We start from the raw sequence: 23,013 nt of genomic DNA, 5'->3' as shown, positions 1-23,013 counted from the left end.
CCTCTCGCTCACTATTACATTTGTGTCTGCATAGTTGCACCCTGACTCTATTGCTAACAGGAAAAATATGATGTACAGGGGCAAGACATTACTAATTTAAGGTAGAGAGCATACATTTTAAATTAAATAAATTTAAAAAGTATGATTAAAAATTGCAGCCCGGCATTGTGGTGATGTCACAATAAATATTTGCCTGTTATAGTTAAATTAAAATAATAATTAATTTAGAAGGTTTTGGAAGAAAAGAATTGACCCAAAGCGGGACTCTCCACAACTCCTGCTTATTGTGCGGTCACATTGCCAGTTACACTACCTGAACCTTCATCTGATCCTCACTTCCAGAACTTATTAATTTAGATATAAGTATATTTGGTGTTTTATGATTCTTTTCTTCCAGAACCTCCTAAGTTAATTATTAAAATATTAATTTAATTATAATTATTAAATTTATCAAGAGACAGCACCTAATAACTGCCTATAGTGCCAAATTATTTAGCATTTAATTAATAGTAATATAGCCCAATATAATTTGACAATTGTTTGGTTTTAATTATTAATAATTATTCATCATTGGTTTAATTTAATGAACCAAAATTAAATTTAGGATAACAACAATTTATTTAATGGCGTATATTGAAAAAGTTACATTTACTGAAATAATACATATTCTGTTATTAATTTTATTAATCTTAATTTAATTTGTTATGTATAGTTAATATATTTTAAAATATATTTGAATTTTGTAGTGTTATAAGTACAGCATTACAGACATTAATGAAAGATGGATTTGATGTCAAAGCATTAAGAGCTTTTAGAGTTTTAAGGCCGTTAAGATTAGTTTCTGGTGTTCCAAGTAAGTATTAATTGTCATAATATTTTTATGAATAGTTAATTTTTAGTAATTTCTATTAAAATGTATGAAAATTAAAACGTTACAGAAAATACGGACATTAAACATTTGATTCATTATATTTTTACGTACTCAACTACAAACCCTTACTTTAACACTTCTTACTGTTCATTACTGTAATATTTCTCAAAATGAAAAACAAAGAATTGTCTCTAGTATATTCTAATTATTTGTTGTTTTTTTCTATTATTATTATTTTATTTAACAAAAGTGTTATTTCTAAAAACTCTTTTAGGTTTAAATTTTACTGGAATACTAGCTGACCCGGCAAACGTTGTTTTGCCATATAAATTATTTCTAGGTAATTTCTAGCTGACCCGGCCACGCGTTGTTGTGGCTCAAAATGTATCTATTATAAATGTATAACACTTCCCCCGTGGGGGGAATCTCAAAAAATCCCTTCTTAGTGTACATTCTCTTGACGTACCCTATTAAAACGCAATCAAAAACGCATCTAAAATAGTATAATAAAAGCCGAGTTCTTCACAGTAAGCCTTAATCCCGTCACTTTTCCCGCTGGGAAATATCGAAAAATTCCTTTTTAGTGTATATTCTGTTGACGTAACTTATTAAAACGCAATTAAAAACGCAAAAAACCGCATGTAAAATAGTATAATAGAAGCCGAGTTCTTCACGGTAATCCCGTCCATCTCCCCCCACTGGGGGGAATTTCGACATGTATATTATATAAAAACACGTGCGTATTCGAATGCAACGTTGTGTCAAAATTTCAAAGGAATCGGTAGGAACAAACGAACGTTATATTTTATTTATATAGATAGAAGGAAAATGATCTGCTTCAGTCCATTCTCACAGAAAAGCAGAATGCCTCACAGAAAAACAAACTTAGGTCGTCGGAAGTTAGCGCCATCTGTTGGACATAAAAGCCTTAATCCATATATAAATATATTTTTGAAAGGGGGGAAATGGTGTAGGGGTATGAAAAATAGATAGTAGCCGATTCTCAGACCTACTGAGTATGCATATCAAATTTGGTAAAAATCGGTAAAGCCGTTTCGGAGGAGTAAGGTAACTAACATTGTGACACGAGAATTTTATATATAAGATTACTCTAGTTATTCTTCGGACTGTTTCTTCTGTAACAAGTGTATAAAAAAGAGAGAGATATAGTTATACTCCAAACTTTCTCTTATTTGAATAGAGAATGAGTGTCTTTTGTTATTCCTCAATTACAAAGGATATTTAGTTTATGATAAACTTTGATTTTAAACATTTCAACTAGCTTTTCTATTGATGCATTTAGAATAGAAGTTTTATATTAGTAACTTGTTAAAAAATTATAATTTCACTTATAGTTTGTATTAAATAACAACTGCAGTAAGTAAGTTACACTGTATTTTTATTTTTAAGTTACTATATTTTCACTATTTATGGTTTTTAAGGATTTCTTTTCTCTCTTTTATGCCATACTTTCTGTTTTTAATACCAGTAATCCTTTATAATAGTTTAGTTATTATAGTCTGAGTTAAACTTTAGTTAATATAGTACTTTAGTTATTATATTCTGAGTTAAACACATCTAATAATAAATGCCAGATGAAAAAAATTATTTGAAGTTGATACACTATCTTAATATTATAAAATAGACAATATAGGATATTATTATGAATAATCCTATATAAAATAAATAGATAACAACAAACATAATACATAATCAATCTTAAATTATAGAAATCAATAAATTTATTTTAATTTAACATGTTATCATATAGGACACCCGTCACTGTACATCTGATAACTAGTCCAAAAATTAACCTGACTTTGAACATATACTTTGCCTATCAAGGCCCATGCACCAAAATATACAACATAATTCAAAATTTTTGAAATTTAAAAATTTTCTGTATGATTTAATTCTAGAAATTGAGTACTCTTTTAACAGAATTTAAAACAAAAACAGAACAATGGTTGCAAAATTTCTGAAAAGAAAGTGCTAAACTGTGAAAATATTTTAGAAAAATGAATTTTTGACTGATTATCTATTTTATCTATCATTAAAATAAGAAATGGCCAAGAAAACATTTTAATTATATAGGAGAATAAATTAATTAGCTTTAATTTAATTACTTCTTTCTGTGCCTAGCATAATATAACATTATACAAGTGCAATGTTAATTTAAGCTAACCAATAAACAAATTCCAGACATACTACTGTAGAAATTAATGACTAAAAAAATCTAGTTATAAATCTGGATTATATGTTGTTCATTATTGCTTATTTCTATATTTTCGTAAAGATCTATAATCACAGTATTTGAAGAAAAAAAATTTTGTTATAAAAAAGAATTAAGGATAAGATTTTAAAAAATTTATTTTTCTTTATAAGAAATAATGTACCTGTACAGGGAAGACACTTAAAAAATAAAATTATTTATATAATCGGAGTAAAGAAAGTTAAATTGAAAACAAAAAATATACATCATGTGCATAAAATAACAAATATATTGCACCTGATGAGACACTATTTGACATATTGGTTGATATATTAATGTCAAAAAATTTCCAATAATAAATCTAATAATCATTTATCAGTTGATTTAAAGCTTAACTAAGTTTGTACTTGTTTCTATGTATGTATATGCGCAATCTGTATATGTTCTGGCTAGGAAAAATTCATATCCTTTGATCTTCTTCTCCTTTAAGGATCAATTTTTATCTTTGAACTAGCTGATCTATCAAACATTCCTTATGAAACTTTGTCTTCTTGAAATTATAAAAGTTGAATTAACTGTAAAGATAAGATTCAAATTTCATTTTGTATTAAGAATTTAGTCATTAATTCAGTTTTATAAAATGTTTTTATTGAAATATGACAAATTTTAGAAAGTAATAGTAAAGTTTTGTTTGATTAATATCTCAATCAAAAATGAAACTGAAATTTTAGTTACATTTGTGTTAAGTTAAAGGCATTTAATATAAAAATATAATTTGTCAATACATAATTCTATCATTCTGAAATTTCATTGTATGAATTAAAAATATAAATAATATTTCATAAATTAAATAATATATAGAAGGTCGTTTCACTAATATTAAAAATTTTATATTTAGAGTTTAAAGATATCAACTTTATTTTAAAATTATATATTCTTTAAGCTGATCCAAAATTTTTAGAAATATAACTTTAAAAATTTCCAAAATTAATGTTTAACAAAAAAATATTTAATGTGAGTTTAGAAGCAGATTTAAATTGATATAAGAACTTCGGGTAGCAGAAAATGTATGTAAATTATTTTACATTTTCTGCTATAATGGCGAGGTTGAGGCCGAAGTTTTAAACGCAAAAACGTGTACGTTGGACGTTCAGCACTGCTTTCCTGTAAGCCTAGAAGTTCGACAATGGCATTTGGAATGTTGAGTATGATTCCACTGACTTTCCAAACAGCATTGTCAAACTTCTAGGCTTACCAGAAAGTGGTGCTGAATATCTGACGTACACGTTTTCGCATTTAAAACGGCCTCAACCTCATTAATATGAACAAACAACACTATGAAAACCTGATATAATATATTATTAAAGCCAACCACTTAAATTTAATACGAGATGGTGTTTAACGCCTTCCTCTAATATCAAATTGTTTGGTAATTTATTATTATTATAGTCGTTATATAGCCCGATGACAATGGTTGGCTTTAGTAATACTGCTATAATATGTCAATAATTTCATTTATTCTTTATTTCTGAAATGTTTTAAATTTAACTACTGTAGTTATTTTTATATAATTTGTTAAAAAATAATTTTATGCACTGTATGGAATTATCATCATATAAAATACAATATTGAATATAAGTAGTTGTAATAGCAATATTCTAGAAATAAATTTTGTTGATAATATTTTAATTATTTACTTCTTTTCTATGTTTTAATTTGTTATTAAATTTTTTGAATTTATTTAGATTAGATTTAAAATGAAATTAACAGATTTTACATGATAGTTATACATGAAAGTTGTATATAAAGCTCATATCTATGGTTTTATTTCTGTGTTGAAATAAAGAATGACAATTGATGTAATAATAATAATTGAATTTGTCTTATTCAATTTTAATACAGTAAGAATGCAATAAACAGTTGTTTGGTGATACTTCAAGATTCACAAAACAAAAATGGTGTGGCATCTGTTGAATTATTTATAAATTAATAAAGTAACTGCAAATATACTATTTATGAAAGTTATTAATCAAAATATATTAAAATACCTTATTTCTATGTTAATATACATTTAATTTTGTATAATTATATATTCTGGAATTCTTACTTTATTCCTATTTGTTTATATAGAAAGTATATATATTAATGAATTGATTAAAACAATATAGTAATTAAGTTTTTTGATATATTTGGAGATTTTATATTTCATTCTTTTGTAAAAATATATTTAAATTATTACAAATATTTGAAATTGTTGTTTAAATTTGTCGAATGTAAAGAAATATTTATCAAATATTAAACTGTATGATGAATATATCATTTTTAATGAATCTATATCATTAAAATATGCTTACTATAAACATAAATGCCAAGTATGTCATGAAAATCATATCATCTGTAACATATACAGGGTGTATCAGAATGACGTTTTAAAAATTTGGGGGATCGTAGATGATGAATTTTGAACGTTTTGATGTAAGGAACCCATAGCCGGAAATGTGATATAAAGTTTCTACAACACTTTGCACTTTGCGGTCGGTATGCTGAATGAAACAGCAGAATATAGTATTGATGACAAGTTTTATTGACAAAACAGTAGAGTACAATCAAACTATAAATCGATTCAGTGGCTGCACTAGTTTAGAGTAAATGTTCAATGTGACGATCACCAACTTAATTACATCATGTGCAACGACGAACCATGTTTTGTTCGACTCTCTGTAAAATGCCACGCTCCCCTCTGATGGTATTAAATGCTGTAAAGTTGCACTTCCGTAAGCTTATGAACTGTTCCTACAGGTGTTGCATACACACGGGACTTTACATAACCCCAGAGGAAGAAATCAAGAACAATAACATGACATCAGTGGACGGAAGGGTTAGCTACCAAAGTGAAAGTCGGACAAGCACTTCCTACCACTGTAGAAACTTTATATCACATTTCTGGCTATGGGTTCCTTATATCAAAACGTTCAAAATTTTGTCCTCTACAATCCCCCAAATTTTTAAAACGTCATTCTGATACACCCTGTATAAAGACAATATTTACTGAAATAATTTTTTTTAAATCTAGAATGTCAAATTTTTGAATTATTCACAGTCTATATTCAAATCACGTAATTTGAATAAGAAAGATTATTCAATTTTATGCACATTTTTTTTGTAAAATTTAATTTAAAAACTTTTTGAATACTATATTTCTTAAATGTTATTGTTAAATATATAATTATAAATGAACAGGATTAGTATTTAATAATTATAAATGAACAGGATTAGTATTTAATAATTATAAATATATTTAGCATAGTAAAGAGCAAAGTAATTATTATTTTAGAATTTTTTTTTTATAACTATTAACATTTAAGCAATAAATGCCATGCTAATGTTTCAAAATTTGCGAAAAGTTTTATTGACTGTTAAGATGCTATTTTAACTTGAAAATCATCATTCAGAAAAGTTTGTAATTATTTTTCTGACTCTTGGTAAAGGAAATCTTTAGGTTGAAGTAAATAGTGCATCGCATAGTGCAATTACATTTTAATTAAATGGAAAAAAACAAAATATGTTTATTTTAGTGATGTCTTAGCATACGCGAATCGGCAGTTTTTAACATCCCGTCATTTTTTCTATCTACATGCTCTAGGAAGCAATACTACCCTCGTATTACATTTTTTTTGGTTGATAAACAATATAGCAAATATATGTATAATTTATTAAATTACATAAAATTATGTTATATCATCTCAACGTCAACACACTTTCTACCGGTTGATGTAATTTTGCATCGTGCAACTGGTGCAAAAACGACTCAACTGGCAGCGAAGGTTACGTTAATTTTAATTTAACAACTTCTCTGCTAGTTGATGCAAATTTATATACCTGAAATATTTTTTATCCCTCTTGCAAATTCTTAAATTTTTGGTATGTCTTTTCTATCAACCAGTTTTAAATATACAGGTCTTTAATTAATTCTATGCAGAAAATTAAATAACTCATAGAATACCCAATCTTTGTATTGATAAAAGATAGATAAGAGGATGTATTTTATTTATAGCTTGTAGAGATGTTACATCACTTCTTTGTGAATCTTGAAATGCATGTTTTACATTCTTTTTGAATTGTATAAAAATTAAATAAGTAAATTAAATAAAAAAGATTTGGGAACTATTATATAAATTAAAATGTCATTCATTTGTTTAATACAGATATAAACTTATGGATATGAAAATTTTATAGATATAAACTTAGAACTACAATGTTGACTTATTAATGTAAGTATTTATTAATTTAATGATATTAATAAAAGATTTAAATTTGTTAAACTTTAAATCGATCAATTTAAAATTAAAAAATATAATGAATAAAATATTTTAGTGATAATTGAATATTAGTTATTTTTACAAGAAGACAAAACAATAGTAATAAATTGAAATGCTTTATTTATATTTACAAAATATTTAAAATATTTTAATAAATAATTGTTTTTAAATGCTTCTTTAATATAAAACTATAAAAACATTAAAATGAATTCAAAATAACTTTAATTTTTTGCAAATAAATTCAGTTTTGGTGTAAGAAACGGAATTTAATTATAGAATTTGAAAGATTTGTTGATTAGAAAGTTTCATAGTTTATATATAATCAATGTATTGAATCAAATTCATGCATATATACATTACTGAATAAAAATTTAATAAAACTAAATTAAAATAAGTAAAATTATTTTCATATTACTGAATTTAAACAGAGTTTGGTTAATGTTACCTATGGTTCCAAGATGGTGGCTTGTCTCTGATTCCAGCAAATAGAAGGGAAACAATGGGGACGCACGTTCTAACCTAACCTATTCTAATAAATTACCATAATTATTACCAACAAAATTATTAGAATAGGTTAGGTTAGAACGTGCGTCCCCACTGTTTCCTTGCTGGAATCAGACGAGCTGCCATCTTGGAACCATAGGTAACATTAACCCAGAGTTTATATTGAAGTCCAGTCTAAACAGAGTTTAATCATAATTTATGTGTTAAATATAATCAGATTTATTTTAATTAATTTATTTTGTATTTATTCCCTATATAATATTTAATCTTATAACAACTTTTGTCAAAGAAGTGGAAAAATAGTCTAATATAATCAAACCTCTAGATTTCTCTAGCAAGAAGGGGAGAAAATTCATAAATTTCAGCCATATCTTCAAATTTAAAATGCATTTAAACATCAGTTAGAAGAGAAATAACTTTGCACTGTTATAGGAAATGTATAATAAAAATATTCTCTTTTTTAAATGGTTAATGCTTAGAAAGTTATAGATCTAATGATGGATAATGATTATGGGACTAAGCATATTGGGTTGCAATTTTCAAAAATTGTAGACCTATAAATTCCCACTGGCATCTGTCCATCTGATTGTCTGCTCTCCTTTAATATCAAGAACGGAGTGAGATAGATGAAAGTCTAGACCATATATGGAAAGATTAGTGGCAGGAGACCTCAATTAACTGTATACCAACTTTCGGTTTGTACCAGAAGTCACGTTATTTCGGTTCATAAATTTTACCCTGAACAGAATTAGATAAATGACCAGTATGACTCTATTGTTAACAGGAAAAGTATGATGTACAGGGGCAAAACACTGCTGAAATTGAGAACATTATGACATTTAGTCATTATTCAACTTTTACAGTAAACATTTTTTATTCTAGTATTTATGAATTTTCTCATTTTTTTTGTCGTCATTTTCTCTCTGGAAATGAGTTGTTGAGGCTTGAAAATATTGAGATGGCTTTTTACATTTAACAATTTGAATGAAGAAATGAAGTTATTTTTGAAATATTCCTCAGATTATCAGAATATTTATTATTCATGTGAATTATTTTTAAATTAAAACCATATATATAGTATATTTTTATTTACATTTCTTGATTTTTATAAAAGTAGTTTATTTTTGCAGGTCTTCAAGTTGTATTAAATTCCATTATATGTGCTATGGTGCCCTTGTTTCATATTGCTTTATTAGTAATTTTTGTCATTATCATCTACGCTGTTATTGGTTTAGAGTTATTTTCGGGGAAAATGCATGAAACATGTTTTAATAATGTAACAGGTGAGTGTAATATTATTTATATTTATAATTGTATAAATGTTGTATAAGTTAATGTTAATGAAATTAAAATCTTGAAAAATCTATAACTTCTTTAAATGCTAGAAAACAAACTATGAGTGCATTCAAAACGTTCTCAGAAAATATAAATAAAAAGACAGTAAATCGGATTTAGCACTTTATCTTTCAACATATGTTCCGTTTAAATTAAAACGTTTTTCCATACGGTGTCGCCACGTTTCTAAGTCCTGTAGAAATCGGTGCTCCGATTCTGGCCACTAAACTACAAAATGTTTCACTTGATCTGCCAACTCCTGGTGAGTGCCTTTAATGTGTTTTTTTTAAATTTGGGAGTAAAAAAAGTCTGATGGGACTTGAATGCCTGACAAAACAAGTTGCAAGTTTATGCTTGCATCAGTTAATTATAAATATAGCATTCTGCTTGTTAATAATAATCACTTTTCAGGAACTTTTGAATACTCTCTGCATTGTAATTCATAAATGTTTTCGGATTCCTCCTGAGCTCTGCTTCAGGTTTTCTGCATTCTATGAATGGAACATGTATTGATGACTTTTGTAGAATTCAAATTTAAATTGCTGCATTGTCAATGGATCTATGATGTAGTTAAACCTACGTTATTATGTAACTGGGTGGGTGTGTTACATTGATTCGATGGCATCTTGATCGTGATGGAATCATACATTGCCTATTTTGTTTCTCTTTCTTATAATTAAGGCATATTCCCTTCTGATCAGCTTTAAAAATTTTCAGGGTTTCTATATCTTGGATAGTGGTGAGATTGGCAGAGGTGTATTATACAGTAAATCCAGTGTGAAGGTAAAAGAACTATTATGATAATTCTAAAAAAAGTCAGAATTATTACATAAACAATAATTTCCAATAAAATACTACACACAATTATTTAATAATTATTTGTTTTCATCTTTTAAAATTCAAAATAAATGTTTATTTTAAGATATTTTATATTTCTTTATATATTAATATGAAAAAAACAAAGATATTAAGTGTTCACTACTATTTGTAAGAAATAGATATTAATATTTTATTTATTTAATATTATAAAAATTCCCTGCAGTAGGAATCTAGTTACATATAAAGGGTGTACTATAGATTACCCTCTATGGAATTTCAGAACTTTGATTATATATTGGAACTCAGGACCAAGATGAGTTCAACGGTACTCTATTTTTGGACCGGAGACGAAAAATAAAAAAGTTATCATACTTTTTCACTTACCATACTTTTTTAATGCTCTCATGAAGACGGCACCATAGTTGCTAGTACTGCCATCTTGCGGTAAAGTCTGCAAACCATGACGTCAGACTACGGTCATCTCCAGTAGGGTTAAACACGCGATACGAGAGCGGAGAGAGCAACGCAACTTCTGATCATTGCGCAATCGCCAATTCGGTTAATGTTACTTATGGCAGCGAACGTGGCGGCCATTCCAACTGTTCGTGCTCTCGACTGACCTCCTGGAGGGGAGCTGCCAGCAGGCCGCCATGTGCTAAACGTCACTAGTTATTGATTCACGGTAGTTATTGAACAAAGTAAAAAAAGGGGGGGAACATCTACTAAAGGCAATTTTAACGGCAAGTGACGCAACTCCGACTTAGCAGAGAGAGCGACGCGACTCCCTATCATCGCGCGATTGCTGGAAAAAAGTATGACTTTTTTATTTTTCGTCTCCAGTCCAAAAGTAGGGTATCGTTGAACTCGTCTCGGTCCCCTCAGTTCAGATATATACTCAAAGTCCCGAAATTCCATAGATAGTAATCTATAGTATCCCCCATATAAATTATTTTTGGAATTATGTACAGCCGACTCTGCATAAGTCGACATCCGGACAACTCATCACCATAAGTTAATTAGTCAGCTTTCTGTGGTCCCGGCCGACTTACATAGGCAATAATGTTATTAATGTTAAAAAAACTTGGTTTACTCGACATCGTTTAACTCGTCACCACTGGATAAATCAACATACTTTTTCTGTTTCACACTTTTTAGACGTCTGATAAGTCGACTCCCCTCCTGAAAAAATGAGTTCACACCGTACAATAAGCTGTGTGGTGTGAACTCATTTTTCACGGGGGGGACTTGACTTATCAGAATTCTAAAAAGTGTGAAACAGAAGAAGTATGTTGATTTATCCAGTGGTGACGAGTTAAATGATGTCGAGTAAACCGAGTTTTTTAAGGTTAATAACATTAATGCCTATGTAGATTGGCTGGGACCACAAAAAATTGACTACATAACCGACGAGTGACGAGTTATCCAGGTGTCAACTTATGCGGAGTCGACTGTATATTAATTAGATATAAATAATGTGATTCCTCTTTTGACTGATTAAATTATTGAATTATTTATGTTTTTATCAAAAAATTATTTCTAAAAATGATAAAATGACTTTTGTTATGGTTGAATTTCAATAAATGATGGACATAATCATGCCATACTCAATGCAATTTATTTAAATATGAACTGTAATTGTTTTTGAGTAACTGTGATGCTAAAAATGCTGCAATTGTTGAAAAACTGGATGTAAATATAAAATAAACATTTCTAAATCTGATTACATTCATTGAATATGGTCTTGTATGGTCATATACTGTATTAGTTTTCATTACATGTACATAACAGTTAAAATGTGTAATTACATAATTTTGTATTGACTTAATAGGTTTACATTTTTGTTTAATATGATTCTAAACATATGAAAATTTAAAATAAAGTTAAAAATTCTTTAAATTTTATTTTATTATTTTACTGTTTATGTTTAAGAATAACAATAGTTTTATATGGATATATTATTAATTAATTAATATTAAATTACTTAATATGAAAGTAAATTTAGATATTTCTATAAATTGTCATGAAATGGATTTGTTAGTGTGTATACAAATTCATTAACAATATATCTTATGATTATTTTTGTACATTAATCATATTTTATTGTAGGTCAGATTGAATCAGAAGATCCTCATCCATGTGGCAAAAGTGGATTTCAATGCAATGAGACTCTCTTTGAAGTATGCAGAGAATATTGGGAAGGACCAAATGATGGAATTACAAATTTTGATAATTTTGGACTTGCAATGTTAACAGTATTCCAATGTGTAACAAATGAAGGTTGGACAGATGTAATGTATAATGTATGTGAAATAATTCCGTTTCTCCTTGTTTTGTAAAATATATTTTAACATTTTATAATTTATACAGTAAAGTTTTGTTTATTTATTTATTTTATATTTTAAAATATAACGAGTTTTTATTGAAAACTTTTATTATTACATTAATATGAAATTATAAAATTGATTTTTTCCCTTTAATTTTATATACATTATCATTTAGGAGAAATTTTCTTTTATCTTTATAAAGTAGTAGTGCAGACATATTTTAAACTACTACAATTGTGATTTAAAAACAATATAACTAACAAAATGTTTTTTCCCTGCTTCACTAACAAAAAACCAGTTCTATTATTAATTGATATACATGGTGCCTCACAAGACTGGAACCATAGGAATTATACTGGTCTTTGTTTATTCTTTTACAGATAAAGCATGGAATAAGGCAGAACAATTGAAGTTATTTTGATGTCAAACATCTGCAGTCTGAGTGAAGATGGTGAAAAGTAACAGGCTACATTTTGATCACTGTGTGTGATTGATAAGTCCACGTGCAGCCTGCTAAACTCTCTGGCAATTTTATGCTGACTGTGAGTTCTCACCATCAAAATAACTTCAATTTGTACTCAGTGCCATGCTTTTTCTGTAATGAAATAAATAAAAATTAGCATAACTCTTATGATTCCTGACTTATGGAACGTACTGTATATATGCTAATGATCAAAGATCTTATTTGTAATACTATTGCAAATTTTTATTGAAAATTTATCCTTTGATACTCAGTTAATGATGATAAAGTAATAGCAACGAATATCAGTATAGTTTATTAAACAAATATCTGGGTATTGTTTGATAAAAAACATTGTTTGTTGTCAATTGCTGTTACAATATATAATTTTTAACTAAATGAATATGTAATTTTAATTGTTTGAATGTTTTGAAAGATTTAAAATTTTTATTTTATAATTTTTTAATGGTCAATACTATGTAATTTTAAATGTTATCTTGATCAGAAGATATAATTGAAATGTGTTAAAACATGGTGTTATTGTCTATCAAAAATAATGTTGCAAACAGTTAAATTTAACATGTTGCATTTATTTTTTTACTTCAAATTCAGACAAATTTATTTTTAGAATTTTTACATGAAAATATTATTGCATTTAAGAATATAAACTTAAAAACTGTATAATGAAAAACCCCTAATGCTATTTTCCAATAGGGTTTCAAAACATTCTAAAGAATTTCTTTACGATTATTTTTTAATTAAAATTTAAGAAATTTATAGTTGAATATGAAACTTTTTACACAACAAAGTTGCTAAAACATTCTTTTAGTAACGTCTAGTAATAGTATAGAATATTATATATTATGAGGCACTCTAGCAAGAATCATATAACCACTCCAGCAAGAAAATCGTGAGGAATTTTAATTGCTATTGTTTCAAGTAGATATGTATAGGCTAAAGAAATGAAGAAATCCTTATTATCTGTTGTTCTTATAATTTTTATTATTGCTTATTTGTATAAATTATTGAGCTTTAGTTAAAATATAATTTAAATTATCAGTAAAATTTACAACAATCTTTTCATTAAAATTATCTATTACACCTTATAAATTTTTTATAAATAAAGCACAAATCTCTTCAATAATTTATCAGATATATCAGTTCACTGAGGAAAAAGCTTTAATTATATAATTCCTTATTAAAATATTCATCATAATAATAATGATAGGAAAAAAATTCTCATTTTTATTCATTGGGCTGCCCACTGCCAAATTCCCACTGACATCCATTGTGTCCCTCTTTATTCTCAAATGGTGTTAAATAGATGAGTGTTGAGACCAGTTATGGGAAGCATAGGGACAGTAGGTCCTGATTAACTACATATGAACTTCCACTTTTGGGCTGCAGTTATGTTATTTCAATTCAAAAATTTTCTCCTGAATGGAGTTAGATGACTGGCATGACTCTATTGTTAACAGGAAAAGTGTGTTGTACAGGGGCAAGACTACTAAACTTATTGTGACAAAAAATTGCAGCCTGGCATTATGATGATGTCACAATAAATAGCTCATTATGAATTAAAATTTTATTGTTATTCTAAAATTACAATAAAATTACGAAATTGAAGTGCCATTTGTATTAGTTTGCTGTATGCTTATTTTTACGATTTTATGATTTCATTGTATTGTATTTAAGTAAGAATAATAAATACATAAAAAATGTTTTCTAAAATTTATATCTAATAATGAAACATCTTAAAATATATTTTATATGATTTAGATAAATGATGCAGTTGGGAATAGTTGGCCCTGGATATATTTTATTAGTCTTATTATACTTGGATCTTTTTTTGTTCTTAATCTCGTATTGGGTGTTCTCAGTGGGTAAGTTGAAAAATTTATAGTAGTTTAGAATTTAATTTTGATCAAGTAATTATTTAATTATTTTAAACAAGTTTTAATAGTTTATTATTTAAGAATATATCATAGTTGTTTATTATTCATTAATTGATAATAAAATTATTTTATAATAATAATAAGCACAAAAGGTTATTTAAGAAATCAAACAAATATAAACACTGCAAAAACCAGTGAGAAAATTGTACACAGTATGTTTTCACCTGTGTTAAATAGGCATCATTAGGCAACAAACTGCTGAGAAGACACAGGGGATTGCTGAACACGTGTGGGGGAAGGAGTGTATGACGAAGAGAGGGAATTTATATTTCGTAGAAAGATTTCTAGGCGGTGGGGAAGCAGTCAATGTTGCAGTAGTTTATGGCTGTGTTACAGCAATGGTTGACTGCTTCCACACATATATATGATTCTTTATCTAATAAAAAGTTTTATTGGTCTCACTGACTCACTGACATGAATAGTTTTAACAGAAGTTGACGTTTTGTAGAAAAATACATCGGTATGTTTAAAAGGGAATATTCAGTGTACTACAAGAAAATCCAAAATTTTAAAAAAGTTAAAAGTTTAGGCTCTACTTGTTATCAAAGTTTGACTCTTGATATCTTTAGAATGCCACATTATATATATATATATATATTAATGAAATTGTTTATAAAAAGAATTTTTCTAAATTGCAACACAGATGTGGACAATGTTGCAAAGGGATACCTATTAATTCAGTATGTAACAATATATTTATATTGTAATATCTAACTGTTCAAACTGATTTCTTTCTAACAGTTCATATTAAAACAATGTATGGCACAAAAATGTTCTTTGACTTTATTCCTAGAATAGTATGAATATCTTTTGTGTTTCTTTATGATCAGTCTTTATTATTTTACTTGATTTGATATAGATATTTGATAATAGATATTTAACTGTGGTACTTTAAGATAATATTAAGTTACATTATTTATTTTTGTTGTTATTATTATATAAGTAAAAAGCTGGCTGAAAATAGATTGTTTGTTTGTTTTACAGTAGTCAGAATTATTTCATTAAGTATTAATATAATGTTTTAATCTTTTAATTTAAGTGAATTTTCCAAAGAAAGAGAGAAAGCAAAGTCAAGAGGTGATTTTCATAAACTTCGAGAGAAACAACAGATTGAAGAAGATCTCCGAGGTTATTTAGATTGGATAACTCAAGCAGGTTTGTAATTAATTAATGATATGAAAAGAATGAATTTTGAGAATTTGGTGGTACTATATATTTTCATATATTTACAATGTCCTCATTATCAGAAGCATTGTCTTATGATAATTGAAGCCATTTATGTGAACATTTATGTTCTCATATATATGAATGAGTTGATGTTTATATACATGAGAATATTCACCATATTATAGATCTACAGGAATCAACATATCCTCAATCAATTCTCTTAATTGTATCAAGGAATACTAATGGAATACTGAATGTTATGTTATTTTATTAATTACATACAAAGCAGTGATGTAAACAGTTGTTAAATAGATCTTCCACAACCTTTAGATTTCTGGTACAAAACGAATATAGTCACTGAACTAACATTTTCGATCTTTAACCAAGATCTTCATCAGGTTCTTTGTCATTTGCAAAAATGGAATGTTAAGAATACAGAACGTTTTTTGAATACAAAAATTTTATCAAAAAATTTTTGTATGAAAATTTGAAAATTCAGTGAATTTTATCAAAAAATCCTAAAAATTTTGATATGTAAATTGGGTCTCATGTATATCATCTCTTTCTGTTACAAAAATTTATTTTTATAAATCTGTTAAGTTTAATATATAATTATAATTGTTAAAGAGTTAATAATAAAATTTTGTTTAATTTATATGATGATATGAATGTTTCATATCTGAAAAATTTTAATATATAATAAATATTATTTATATTACAGAGGATATAGAACCAGATGAAAAAGAAGAAGGAGAAGGTATGTTATTGACTTGTGATTATTTGAATTGAATTTTAAAGTTAAAAAATTATTTTATTAACAATTACATTAATTATTATTACATGCTTTCAATATATTGGATTTAAAAATTAATACTATAATTTCCAATAAAATTTACTTTAAAACATAAATTGAAAATATTAATGTTAATACAGGTACTCCTCACTTTACGACAGAGTTCCGTTCCGACGACTACGTCATTAAGCAAATTGGTCGATAAGCGAGGAGCTTGCGCCGGGAATATAGGATCGTTATAAAATTATACAAATTATGCAACAAACTTCAAATTTATTCATAAAAAGACTATTATAGTATGCTATTGGCCTATTATAGTACTATAAGACAATTATAATACGCGCAAGCCTATTGTAGTATGCTTAGTGTGCATGTCACCATTCGCCACTGATCAACACTCAAGCTGAGAAAAGGGATTTCCTGAATTGCAGGTCGTAAGTGCGAGTGGTCGTTAAGCAGATAGGTTGTAAAGTGAGGAGTACCTGTACTGTTATATTTTTTAAATGTTAATCAGTGTTTATTGTATTTTTTATTTTTTATTTGAATATTTAAAATTCTATCAATAGGATGAATATTTGTGTATTCTGAAACCATGTCTTCTTTTATCTGTTTTTATCTTCACGACTGGGTGCATAGATAGACACAGGGCATTTCTACATCATCTATATTCGGAATCTCCTATAGGCTGATAGGAGATTCCAAATAAAGATGATGTAGAAATGCCCTGTGTCTATCTATGCACCTAGTCATGAAGATAAAAAAGGATGAATATTATTAATGTAATATACCATACACTTAAAAATATGTTGAGATTTAAAGTTGAGATTTCAACTGTTTTAAATTTATTGGAAATAATTATGATTTTATTATTTCCTTCTGAGTAATTAATTCGAATATTCAGTAAAATAAGACTGTTTTTTCCATAGTTTTAAAACAATTTTATCAGATCTTTTAATTAATTTCATTATTTGTTTAAAATAACTCCTTATGAAAGTATTTTCTCCAGGCAGATAATTAATAATTTTAAATTTTCTCTCTTAATAGATATCAGTGTTTAAGTCCAATTTCTTTTGTGTCCAGAAATAATTTTGTAAAGATTTTAATTATTTAAAAACATTTTCCATTATAACATTTTTGCTATTTGACTTTTACAGAAAGTTTCATGATTATTATATTAAAGTGTTTATGAACAGTAGAAATATTGTATATTTTCATGTATAATCATTGCGCTTCATAATTTGTTTGTTTATTATGTGAATTTATTAGTTAAAAATAATTGTCAATTTAATTAACTCTCAATTAGTGAAGTATAATATTTGTCATTTCTGATAGTTCAGTTTAGTTATGTAACTAATCATGCAAAAGATATCTTAGTTAAAATTTAATTCAGATTAGCTTTAGTTTTCAAGTAAGAAAGAAAAGAAGTTAGAAGTATACATAAAGTTATTGTTACATTATTGTGATTTTAATAAATGTTATTTAGTGGCTGTCATATTCAATTAATTAATTGATTTTTTTCTAAATGTTCAACTGACAAATTACTGTTGACAAAGAATATTTATATTTTTTCTTTAAATATGAAGTAATTGCAAATACTATATTTATTCTAATAAACAATGTAACTGTAAGATGAAGTTATAGCCAGCAACTCCCTAATAGTAAGCATGCTGTTAATTGGAGAAAAGTGAAGCTTATTGTAAACTGAAAAAATTGCACGTTCTGTTCAGCATCATCACAAACACTGTATTTTGAAATAATGTGTGAAGGCATCGAGTATTGTGGTGTTGTTTGAGTAATGATAGTGAAAAATGTTGTCAAATTTATTCCATTAATAATTGCCCTTGAATAATTGCACCCAATTCTCAGAGAATAGTTGTCCTCTAATAGTAAATGCTCTTAATAAATGGTGCAGCTACAAGGAAAAAAACTGTAGATAGTATGCTGTTTGTTAGAATAAGCATGGTATTTGAATCATTACTAAAATTATCTAATTGGAAATTTAGACAATTTAAAAGCTTTGCTTTGATATGTGATAGCCACGCAAGTGTACAATAGTCCACAAGAGGCAGTACACAAAAAAATAACAACAATTATTTATTTTTTCATATGATTAGCAATATACAGGATTCTTTCGGATTCCAACTCTTAATGTTATACAATATCCCAAACTGGGGCGAAGAATCGAACAAATACAGAACAAAAGAATGCGCTCGTGACAAATAAAAGACAAACTTGTAATCTTACAAATAACTTACACTAAATTATAAACTAAAAAGAAAAAGAAGAATAGCAAGAAGATTTAGTATGATAGAGGAGGTTATAAAGAATACCTGGGTTCTCTGTTTGGTATTGACGCTCTTCTGGTGAGGAACCACTCTAAATAGTTTCTCAATGATCTTTTTTTGGATCTCTTCGAAGATTCTCTTTATACAAGGGACATTGTCTCTCTCTCTCTCTTTACGTTAGCAGGGTCCTTTCTCTTTCTGTAGGCCGCCTTAGTCTCCCTTTCTCCTTGTAGACAACAAGCAGGAGCGTAACTTTCTCATGTCTACATTCACCGAGAGTCTGACCCAAGAATGAACCTTCTTATCATTCTAGTAGCCTCAGGGACTTCACTTCCCATTGTTAATGTGGTTTGTGGAAAGGGTTACCCCACCCACAGGAAGGAATGTTAATAGAAAATTTGAGAAAACAAAATGAAGAACAAAGAAGAAAGAAAACTTAAAACTAAACTTATATCTAATATATACATTAATATGGCATATTGCCACATATATTTTTTATTGTAGTTTTATTGTACAAAAAGATATTCCATTATATAAAATTATATGCTTTAGTTATGATTTGATTTTTAATGGTTGCTGTTTTTATTACGGTTTCTTGCATTTGATTTATTATAAACTAAAATAGTATATAATCTTAAATAATTTTAATATATATTTGAACAGTTGAACCAGAAGATCAAGTTGAAGGAGATGATCAAGCAGAAGCAAAACCACCTTCCTGGTTTGCAATTAAAAAGTAAGTTTTGAAATTTAAAGATTTATTTAAACACTTAAGCATTTCCAATGTAAGACTATGTACTTATGTTTAATCATTATAAATTACTTTACTATCTCATTTTAGAAAACAGTTTGAAAGACAGAATCGGAGATTGAGGAGAGGATGTCGTAAAGTTGTAAAGTCTCAAGTATTTTATTGGATTGTAATTGTCCTTGTATTTTTAAACACTTTAACATTGGCTTCAGAACATGATCAACAACCAAAATTTTTAGATAAATTTCAAGGTAAGAATTAAACATTAAATTAAAAGACAAACAGTTTTTTCAATTTCTATTGCTTTTCAAATATTATTTGAAATTCAGTTATAGAATAAATATAATATTAAATATATAAACATCAATAAATATTTAACATCCATATTTTTCACAGATTACATTAGATGTTATCAAAGGAAAATTATAGGATGAAAATAAAAGCAATTTATTATCAAAAAATTTTATTGAATAGAAATATTGAACAAAGTGTTTTATAGAACAAAATAGGCAAATGAATGAAAATTTTACTATTAGAAATCATGTTAATATATTTTTACTATTGTTTGTTTATATATATGAAATGATTTTCAATTAATCTGTAAGTTTTATTTAATAATAATAAGTATATTTCTTTTCTTGTTTCAGAGGGAGCAAATATATTTTTTGTAACTTTATTCAGCTTTGAAATGGTAGTTAAAATGTACAGTTTGGGCTTCCAAGGATATTTTGTTTCATTATTTAACCGCTTTGATTGCTTTGTTGTGATAAGTTCCATACTTGAAATGGTTCTAACTTATACTGAACTCATGCCACCACTAGGAGTATCAGTGTTGAGATGCGTACGTTTACTTCGTATATTTAAAGTTACCAAGTAAGTGGTTCATTTTTTAAATATTTTTTTATTTTTTAATAATAATAAAATATATTTTTGTAAAAATTAAAAATGCAGGATGAAATACATGTAAAAATTTACAATATCAAAGATTGAATTAACCTTTCTGTAGACTTTTTATTTTTGGTGAAGTTCAAATGAAAATTTTTATAACTAATCTTTATTTATTTATTTTTTCATAATAAAACTGTTAGTTAAGATTAAGTATTTTGTTTGTTTCAAAAATATTAGAAAAGATATAAATTATATATTTATAAGTTTAATTTATTCTGTAATTTGAGCAAAATATTTTTATTATTTTATTCTAGTAATTCAAATATTTCCAATTTAATTAATTGAATTTCACACTTAAACTAGCTGACCCGGCAAACGTTGTTTTGCCATATAAATTATTTCTAGGTAATTTCTAGCTGACCCGGCCACGCGTTGTTGTGGCTCAAAATGTATCTATTATAAATGTATAACACTTCCCCCGTGGGGGGAATTTCAAAAAATCCCTTCTTAGTGTACATTCTCTTGACGTACCCTATTAAAACGCAATCAAAAACGCATTTAAAATAGTATAATAAAAGCCTAGTTCTTCACAGTAAGCCTTAATCTCGTCACTTTCCCCGCTGGGGAATATCGAAAAATCCCTTTTTAGTGTATATTCTGTTGACGTAACCTATTAAAACGCAATTAAAAACGCAAAAAACCGCATGTAAAATAGTATAATAGAAGCAGAGTTCTTCACGGTAAGCCTTAATCCCGTCCATCTCCCCCCACTGGGGGGAATTTCGACATGTATATTATATAAAAACACGTGCGTATTCGAATGCAACATTGTGTCAAAATTTCAAAGGAATCGGTAGGAACAAACGAACGTTATATTTTTTATTTATATAGAAAATTTCTAGAAGATAGAAAATGATCTGCTTCAGTCCATTCTCACAGAAAAGCAGAATGCCTGACAGAAAAGCAAACTTAGGTCGTCGGAAGTTAGCGCCATCTCTTGGACATAAAAGCCTTAATCCATATATAAATATATTTTTGAAAGGGGGAAATGGTGTAGGGGTATGAAAAATAGATAGTAGCCGATTCTCGGACCTACTGAATATGCATATGAAATTTGGTAAAAATCGGTAAAACCGTTTCGGAGGAGTAAGGTAACTAACATTGTGACACGAGAATTTTATATATAAGATATTGTCTTTTTAAAACCTTTCTATTTCCTGTAAAACATAGAAATATTAACTTGTTCAAACAAACGTTTTTATATCTCTATGGAGAACTGCTTCAGGTTCATTAATGTTCTAAAATTGGAATGCGCAGAGTTTAAAAATTAACTGCCAATCAATACAGGCGTTCGAATTATTTGAATAATTAATTTACATCAAATAATTCGAACACCTGTATTGATTGGCAGTTAATTTTTGGCAATTAACAGTTCTGGCATAAAAGCGTAAAACAGAAACTGAACCAAAAGCTGATTTCTGATTTAGTTTTCTGCCACACAATTTTATGCATGTGTGTTCTTGTCCTTAGTCAAGTCTATGTAACCTTTATTAGACATGCGCATTTTATGTGAGTAGTCGGTGATTAAAGATCAGTGTCCTTGAGGGCCTGCTAGGCGACGGACAAATTCAGCTCCTCTTTGTAATTTATGCAGGTGGTGGTGTGGCTAGTTTTATAAATGGAAATAGCCTCCAACCATCTCAGGTGCTCAGGAAGAGGCAAAGTGATGATGATCCTCGCTTGGTTGAAAGTGGCCTTGATATCAGGGTCAGTTGCATAAACAGCAAGAGCCATAGTGTTCCTCCCGTGCCGAATGTCTGCAGTGTGCTCACATATTCCATTTTCCAAGGAGGACTCTACGGCTCTTGCTGTTTACGTGACTGACCCTGATATTGAGGCCACCTTCAACCAAGCGAGAGTCATTATCACTTTGCCTCTCCCTGAGCACCTGAGATGGTTGGAGGCTATTTCCATATATAAAACTAGCCGCACCACCACCTGCATAAATTACAAAGAGGAGCTGAATTTTTCCTTCGTCTGGCAGGCCCTCATGGACACCGATCTTTAATCACCGACTACCCACATCTGTGTCAAAAGAATAAAGGTTACAACTGTTATATGAATATAACCAGTTTTTCCCTCCCACAATCTCTAATAAGCATATCAACTCTAACATATTTTGTATTTTGCAAATTAACTCACGGACTTGGCAAGTGCAGTAGGCACATACCTTTGCAAAAGATTAACTATTAAAAAATGATTTAGAAACTTGTGTACAGTTTCTTGGTTAAAGATTTCAGTATTCTAATTAGTTTTATGATGTTTTAGTA

The 23,013-nt window shown here is 27.9% G+C and overlaps 1 protein-coding gene across 4 annotated transcripts in view; it reads left to right on the top strand.

The window, feature by feature from the left end:
• The window catches only part of LOC136974893 (muscle calcium channel subunit alpha-1-like), a 112,216-nt gene that overhangs the window by 7,923 nt on the left and 81,280 nt on the right, over nucleotides 1–23,013 (top strand). For 3 of the 4 annotated variants that reach the window (XM_067269870.1, XM_067269873.1, XM_067269872.1), the window contains exons 3-11: nucleotides 747–853; nucleotides 9,037–9,189; nucleotides 12,167–12,360; nucleotides 14,624–14,727; nucleotides 15,839–15,954; nucleotides 16,688–16,723; nucleotides 19,708–19,780; nucleotides 19,886–20,046; nucleotides 20,443–20,668. In XM_067269870.1, the coding sequence (XP_067125971.1) occupies nucleotides 747–853; nucleotides 9,037–9,189; nucleotides 12,167–12,360; nucleotides 14,624–14,727; nucleotides 15,839–15,954; nucleotides 16,688–16,723; nucleotides 19,708–19,780; nucleotides 19,886–20,046; nucleotides 20,443–20,668 (1,170 nt within the window). Of the gene's footprint in view, nucleotides 1–745; nucleotides 854–9,023; nucleotides 9,190–12,166; nucleotides 12,361–14,623; nucleotides 14,728–15,838; nucleotides 15,955–16,687; nucleotides 16,724–19,707; nucleotides 19,781–19,885; nucleotides 20,047–20,442; nucleotides 20,669–23,013 lie in introns of those variants that run through there. The other variant, XM_067269871.1, reaches the window with a different exon arrangement.

Source organism: Centruroides vittatus, unplaced genomic scaffold (assembly GCF_030686945.1).
Source record: "Centruroides vittatus isolate TY-2023 unplaced genomic scaffold, ASM3068694v2 contig_359, whole genome shotgun sequence".
Taxonomy (NCBI): domain Eukaryota; kingdom Metazoa; phylum Arthropoda; class Arachnida; order Scorpiones; family Buthidae; genus Centruroides; species Centruroides vittatus.
The sequence above is the reverse complement of the archived record's forward strand: the minus strand, read 5'-3'. Positions and strand labels throughout refer to the sequence as shown.